General features: G+C 38.0%; 1 protein-coding gene and 1 long non-coding RNA gene across 2 annotated transcripts in view; both read right to left on the reverse strand.

Moving 5' to 3' along the window:
* Window positions 1-7,506, reverse strand: part of LOC119490573 — an 839,978-nt gene that overhangs the window by 772,489 nt on the left and 59,983 nt on the right. The window lies entirely within an intron of this gene.
* Window positions 1,195-6,756, reverse strand: LOC119490546 (glucose-6-phosphate 1-dehydrogenase-like). The gene is made up of 12 exons (XM_037774039.1): window positions 6,547-6,756; window positions 5,880-5,917; window positions 4,878-4,986; window positions 4,574-4,791; window positions 4,339-4,497; window positions 4,102-4,227; window positions 3,528-3,621; window positions 3,259-3,445; window positions 2,936-3,171; window positions 1,693-1,769; window positions 1,509-1,601; window positions 1,195-1,398 (listed from the first exon to the last, which is right to left on the reverse strand). Exons 1-12 carry the CDS (start codon window positions 6,673-6,675, stop codon window positions 1,308-1,310), a joined length of 1,557 nt encoding a protein of 518 aa, XP_037629967.1. The 5' UTR covers window positions 6,676-6,756; the 3' UTR covers window positions 1,195-1,307.

The following is a 7,506-nucleotide window of genomic DNA, read 5'->3' on the forward strand; positions in this document are numbered from 1 at the left end:
ACCTACCTGCATGGAGCTAATTTCCTGCAAAAACTTAACAAACAAAAAAAACATGTTTTACAAATGATTCACTAACAAACACAGATACAAAACATCATTAACAAAACTAATGCTTTTTATTTTGCAAATACAAAACATACTATCAAACAAATACATATCATATTGCTAATGCTTCAGAAACAAATATATCTTAAATAAATTTTATCCTACAAGTACAAAAATATATCCTATAAGTACAAAAATTATATATGACAAGTACAAAAAAATGTGATCTACAAGTACAAATAAGGGTATCCTATAATTACAAAATAATAGATCCTATAAGTACAAAAATAATATATTACAAGTACAAAAATGTATCTTAGAAGTATAAAATTATATATTACAACTACAAAAAAATTTGATCCTACAAGTACAAATAATATATCCTATAAGTACAAAATAATATATTACAGGTACAAAAATATATATCCTATAAGTACAAATATTATATAATACAAGTACAAAAATATATATCCATTAAGTACAAAATAATATATCCCATAAGTACAAAAATTATATATTACAAATACAAAAAAATGTGATCCTATAAGTACAAAATAATATATTACAGGTACAAAAATATATATCCTATAAAGAGAGAAAAATATCGTGTGACTTTTGGCACAATCATTCCGCCGTGATACCTGGAAGTTATTCTTACCTGAAGCTGGACATTTAAACTTGTCTCTTTTTATTAAGTGAGTCACCGGTTCTACAAGCCCTCCTACAGTAGTATAAATTCTATGTGGCGTTCAGCGTCATCATGACGTAATGATGACTGTAAACACACAGACCTGCTGATAGCAGAGAACAGGTTTATATTCTTAACATTGAAACGACCCTATGTGTAAATATTGATCCTGTACTCCATCCTAAAATATAAGTCAAACAATCATGTAAGTACAAGTGTCATACGTCTTAAGGCCGTGGGTGTTAGGTGGTGTATGCTGTTAAAAAAATAAATAATAAAGTGCAGGCAGACGAGTGCATGATGATCTATTTCATAGAAATGTTAAATTTACATGTGAACACTGAAATCAGACTGCTACAGTTATTGTTATATCCACATTCATTCTTGTATGATAAGGGATAAAAAAAAAAAAGTGGTATTTGTTTTTTTACATGCAGACAAAATCAAACAACGCACAGCAGTGAAAGATTGCAGTAAACTTTATTGTTTGTAAATTTTCCTACAGTGGTGTGTGTGTGTGTGTGTGTGTGTGTGTGTGTGTGTGTGTGTGTGTGCACGAGTATGAGAGATGGCATCATGTCATGTGGGGCTGCACCCACTTGTATGTTCCCTCATAGCGGAATCCCACCCTCCTCACGAGGTCATCCGCCTCCTCTGGACCACGACTGTGGACACAATGAAGAAAAGACAGGAGGAGAGAGAGAAATGATCACTGAAAGGAAAATGTGCATCATGTTTGTAGTTTTGTCTCATAAAACAAGAGACGTCATTTTACCCTCCATATGTGTAAGGGATGGGCTGTTTCTTCTCTCCCTCGATCTGGTGGAGGAGGGGGGTGAAGATCCTCCAGGCCTCCCGCAACTCATCACTGGGACACAAAGAAGAGCAGTTCAGGAAAAAATAAATAAATACCACATTAAAATAAAATAGCTACAATGACAGTAAATAGTCCAACCAACCTGCGGACAAAGTGCATCTGATTTCCACAGAAGACATCCAGTATCAGCCTCTCGTAAGCATCTGGGAGCTTCACGTTCTAGAAGAAGAAGGTAGCTGTTAAAAAAACTCCATTATATTGCAATTCACTTCAAAACAACAGCAGCTGTCTATATTTGGATACAATGGATAGGGTATCATATTCTCTGTTATACAATATGAGACAACAGTGTTCAACCATTTGAACTTTACATTTTTAACAAACTGTCTTAATCTCTACACCTCTACGATATTTTTAGTTTATTCCAACTAGAGCTGCAACTAATGATTATTTTAATTATCAATTAATCTGCCAATTATTTTCCCAATTAATTGATGGTCTATTAAAATGTCAGAAAATATTGAAAAATGTCCCTTCCAGTTTCTCAAAGACCAAGGTGATGTCTTTAAATGTCCTGTTTTGTTCGTCCAAAACCCAAAGATATTTACTTTAATATGATACAAATCAGAGAAAAGAGGCTAAAATCCATATTTCAGAGGCTGAACACAGCATTTTCTGATATTTTTGCATGCAAAATTACTTTAAAGATGAATCGATTATCAAAATAGTTGGTAATTATTTTTCTGGCGATCTAATTGTGAGCTACTTCTAACACTATCAATAATACTGTGAGACATTGAATATCCATCAAATACGTAAGGGATAATGTACAGCGAGCCGGTCATTGTTGTGAAATAAACCCCTTCAGGGCGATGCAAGACCCTGTCTGGGGTTTATTTCACAACAATGACCGGCTAGCTGTACATTATCCTGCTTATTACATGGCTACTTACTTAAGAAATCAATAATTTGACACAAAAATGGTCCGCCAGAGTCTGACATCATAACTGCGTCCATAGCAACGGTCTGTTATACATAGCAACGGTCTGCTATAAAGAAATAACAGACCGTAAAACGCCGTGATTGACCAATCAAAATCGAGTATTCAACAAAGGCGTGTAATACAGTAATATCAAATAGCACCTCAAAATCAATAGACATTTAAGTGACATGATATATTTACAGTATATTATAGTATTTTGAAGATCAGCATTTGACTGTTCAAATAAAGTGTGACCAACTTATATATATAGAATCGAGTGTATACAAATAAAAGAGATTTCACTTGATTCAAGAAAATTCTTGAAATAGGTAAAAGTTTTGCACAAAAATCAGATTTTAAGACTGACAGTTGGACCTGAATGATGGACCACAATGTGCAGCACCTTGTATCTGCTCTTGTAGGTGAGGTCCAGCTCCGTCTCCTCTGGGCTGAAGTAAACCCCGGGCCTCTTGGTCATCATCTTCAGGTAAATGGCTTCATCCGGCTGCACCCGCACCACCAGCTCGTTCCTCTGACAGCGCTCGTCGAAGATGTCTCCTGGCACGTCTGTGAACTGCAGACGCACCTCTGCCTTCCGTTCATTCAGAGCTTTACCGCAGCGGAGAATGAAAGGAACGCCTGGGGATGATGGAAATGATCAATCAGAGGGGATGTCATGAAGATTAAAACAAGTTATAAAAAAAGATAAAAGATGTTTTGCCTCACCATCCCATCTTTCGTTCTGGACATAAAGCACAGCGGTGGCAAATGTTGGCGTGCAGGAGCCTTTTGGTACGGTAGGATCGTCAAGGTAACCCAGCTTGGAGTGGCCCTCGCCCTTAGGGTCCCCCACGTACTGGCCGAGCACAACGTCTGACGCAGCAACAGGAGCTATACACTTCAACACCTTCACCTACAGCACATCAATTATTACAGGATTTCAATGACCAAAAAAAAAGCACAAATTATTATTTCCCTTCAATCATTGGTGTTACCTTCTCATCCCTCACGTCATCTGGGCTGGTGGAGGCAGGTTTCTCCATGGCAACCAAAGAGAGCATCTGGAGGAGATGGTTCTGCATGACATCTCTACATCAAGAAACAAGAAGTGGAGTGAAGGAAGGTGGTTTCACAAGAAAAAGTAGGCCTGTCCAGTGCTCATAGAATAGAGCAATCTTGTAACAGGCGAGACTTCAGGTCCAAAGCACACTGGAGCACACGGATTTAAGGCAATCAACTTAATTAGAAGACTAACATTTCGACGCCAAGTGTGTCTTCATCAGTGTCAAACAGATCTGAGACTCCCATTCTCTTAAATAATCTCCCCTAATTGGGAACTGATTTAGCACATGGTGGAAAAATGGTGAGGCAACCATAAGCTGCATGTAGGCAGAGCATGAGGGAGTCGCACTTGGTGTCAAAACGTTAGTCTTTTAATAAAGTTCCTTAAATCCGTTTTCTCCAGTGTGCTTTGGACCTGAAGTCTCTCCTGAAACAAGAAGTGGAATCAGGACAACTAAAGGCTTTAGTGTAACAATAACATTTTTATCTCAATGAACTGTCTCTCACCGAATGATACCAAAGTCGTCAAAGTATCCTCCGCGGCCCTGAGTGCCAAAAGGCTCCTTGAAGGTGAGGACGACACAGGCCACGCTGTTCCTGTTCCATATGGGTCCAAAGATGCGATTTCCAAACCTGGAAGAGAGAGAATAAAACACTTCTGGAATAAAACCCAGTGACACAAGAAAGAAGAGATAATGAGTACTCCTGAAATCCAGATCCAGATGTGTGTATAGAGCTTGTTACCTGAGCACCATGAGGTTCTGGACCATCTCTTTGCCCAGGTAGTGGTCTATGCGGTAGATCTGGTCCTCTGTGAACAGGGAGGACAGGTGGGCCGACAGCTCCTGTGAGCTCTGGAGGTCACGGCCGAAGGGCTTCTCAACAATCACCCTGCTCCAGCCTCTGTTTCACACACACACACACTGATTAGAATAATGTGATCAGATAGCAAGTAAACTTTAGTATAACAGACACTGACTTGCTGCTCATGCAGTGGGTTCTGATGTTGGTGCTGACGTGGTGGTAGACGGTGGGCGGCAGCGCCAGGTAGAAGAGCCTGTTGGCGTCAGCTCCCCCGGGCAGAGACGACAGATGAGCGTCGAGTTGAGCGAAAGAGGCGTCGTCGTCATACTTGCCGCTCAGGTAGGAGTTCTTACTGAAGAAGGCTGAGAGACTCTCGCTCTCTTCATCAGTGACCTGAGGGGAAATGTTGGAACAATGATTCCTGAACAGAAAACCCCCAAACAATCAATGATGTTGTCTCAGATAGCCAGTAAGGAGACCTTCATGTGAGGCAGACATGCTGTCTTGATGTCCTCCACGGTCAGCTTGGACCGGGCAAAACCCACAAAGTAGGTGTCATCTGGGAGCAAGCCGTCTCTGAATAACCACCTGAAGACAGGACAGTCAAACAGCAGTGATGTATAACAACACTGAGCAAGGGTCAAACTAATAATAATACAAATACCTCTTTCACACCAATGACCAGGGTCGGACCAGGGTTATCTGACCCATGTTTAACCCTTCTTTTGTCAATTCAAACCAGTCAACCTGTATGGAGGACCACAAGAGTCACGTAAATAGTAATAAAGCATTTCATTGATTAATAACTAATTGTTCAATAAAAGTAGGCATTAATAAATGTGTTTACAAATTAATTTATAAATCTATGAATAAATGGACTAAATTACAAATTAATTTATTATTTGACATTTTAATGCAATAAAATCAGCAATAAAAAGAAGAATTATGAAAATAATTTACAAATTAAATGTTAATCCATCAATAAATAGTTCAAATTAATTTTTTAAACGATGTACTTACTGACTGTTTTATGGTGTTTTTGTAAATCCCTTTTTGATTTGAACTATTTATTGATGGATTAAAATTTAATTTTTTAATTCTTTTCATAATTTTTCTTTTTATTGCCCATTAAAATTTAAAATAATAAATTACTTTGTAATTTAATCTATTTATTTGTAGATGAATTAATTAATTTGTAAACACATGTATTAATGCTTATTTTTATTGTACAATTGGTTTTTGTATTAATCAATTTAATGCGTTATTACTATTTATGTGACTCTTGTGGTCCTCCATAAACCCTGGGTTGAACCCTGGTCAGGACAATTCGGATATGACCTGGGTCACAATGTGGGAGTAGTGCATACCTCAGGTGCTGTAAATGGGCGGGGAGGGATTTACCCTCGGTGTGAAAAGCGATCACACAACTTTAAAACATCTTCTGTGTGCAACTGGTGTTTGAGCAGCAATTCTTTACTCACCATAAAGTTGGATAAATCTTCTTTTTAGCGAGATCCCCCTGTGCAAATAAAAGAAATAAAAAAAGAGATCAGGATCATGAACTCCAACTGATAATCAGCTGCGGTTGAAAAGAGTCCAAAGAGTAGGTAAACTTTAAACATGAAGTGGTGACGTAGAGTAGGGTGGATCTGTTGTGCAATGGGGGAACTTTGAACACACCCTCTCTGTAAGACTCTGAGACTTCAGGTAAAATATATTTAGATCACTGGCTTTGACAAAACAAGGACGATAGATTAAAAACAACTAGAAATTGTGTCTGAAGGCCGAGACAAAATGTTTTTGCTCCCTTCTTTCAATGCTCGACAAAGGAAAAAGTAGATGCAGCACATTTCAGTGAACTCTGGCTTTCATTCTCTGATTACCACACTGTCTGCCATACTGAATTGTTCTCTTGTGAGGCAACTCTGTTTGGCCTCTGTCACTTTAAAATCTCTCTTTTAAAAAAAAAACTTTTTTACTGTAACTGACCTCAGCAAACAAGACAGTTTGTAGACTTTTATAACATCTGAAATAGAACATTTCTACAGATAAAGACTGTTAAAGGGAAGTGTGCGAGGTATACTTTTAGAAAAGAGGAAACAGTCGTTATTCATGTCTTGTTGTAGGAAGATGAGAGGTTGTACTCACAGAGGCTCCCAGGATGATGAATACATGTGTGCTGGAATGACGGGACTGCTCCTCTCCATAGAGCTCCCTCCTGAGCTGTCCAAACACCTCAGAGCGAGTCAAAGGTTCACAGCTCATCTTCTCGCCCATCTGTTCTCAGTCTGTCCCCACTCTCATTTCCCTGTCACTGTACATGACCCACACAGTATGGTGAAATTTCAATTGTCATCATTGCTTTGCAGAAAAGCTCAACGAGCTAATGCTGCCACCTGTTGTTGCACAGAAATAATGCCTTAATGTGAGCACTTCCTCATGCTTTGTACCTCATATAACCTCTGCTCTATACAGTTCAGGCTGCAGGGTATACGACTCTATATGCACGGATTCTGGAAATTCTCAAAATCTGCACATTCAATCAGATCAGGTTTGGCAATCTGGAAAGAAAAAATGCCTGCCTATTGATTTAAACTCACATTTCAGGTCTATTCAGACGAGAATGAGAACAATTGTCAGGAATGTTTCCTGCTCCTAAACCACTCCTTGGACAAATGTTGCGCAAACATGAACAGGCTTAGAAAGTCTTATGGCTTTGTTGGAGAACGAGTTCTTATCAGTACATAACCTCTTTTTTTTTACAAGATTATAAACTGAGTCATGAATCATGGGATAAATACAAATGGTTTAATATTTGTAGCATCAGTAACCACCAGTGTGTAAATCAGTCGTTCAGGATATTACCCGGTAAATAAATACCAACCATTACTCGGCTAAAAAACATAAGTAAATAAAAGAAAATCGTAATACTAATATAATATTAGTACTTTACACATATGGATCATTAATCAGGATGGATGAAAGCTGGTTACAAATGATTAATCAATCAGTTATAACTATTAAATAAATTGCTAACTATTTTGATAATTGATTAATTGGTTAGAGTAATTTTTTTAAAGAAAAAAAAGGGATTCAGCTTCTTAAATG

Source organism: Sebastes umbrosus, chromosome 6 (genome assembly GCF_015220745.1).
Source record: "Sebastes umbrosus isolate fSebUmb1 chromosome 6, fSebUmb1.pri, whole genome shotgun sequence".
Taxonomy (NCBI): Eukaryota; Metazoa; Chordata; class Actinopteri; order Perciformes; family Sebastidae; genus Sebastes; species Sebastes umbrosus.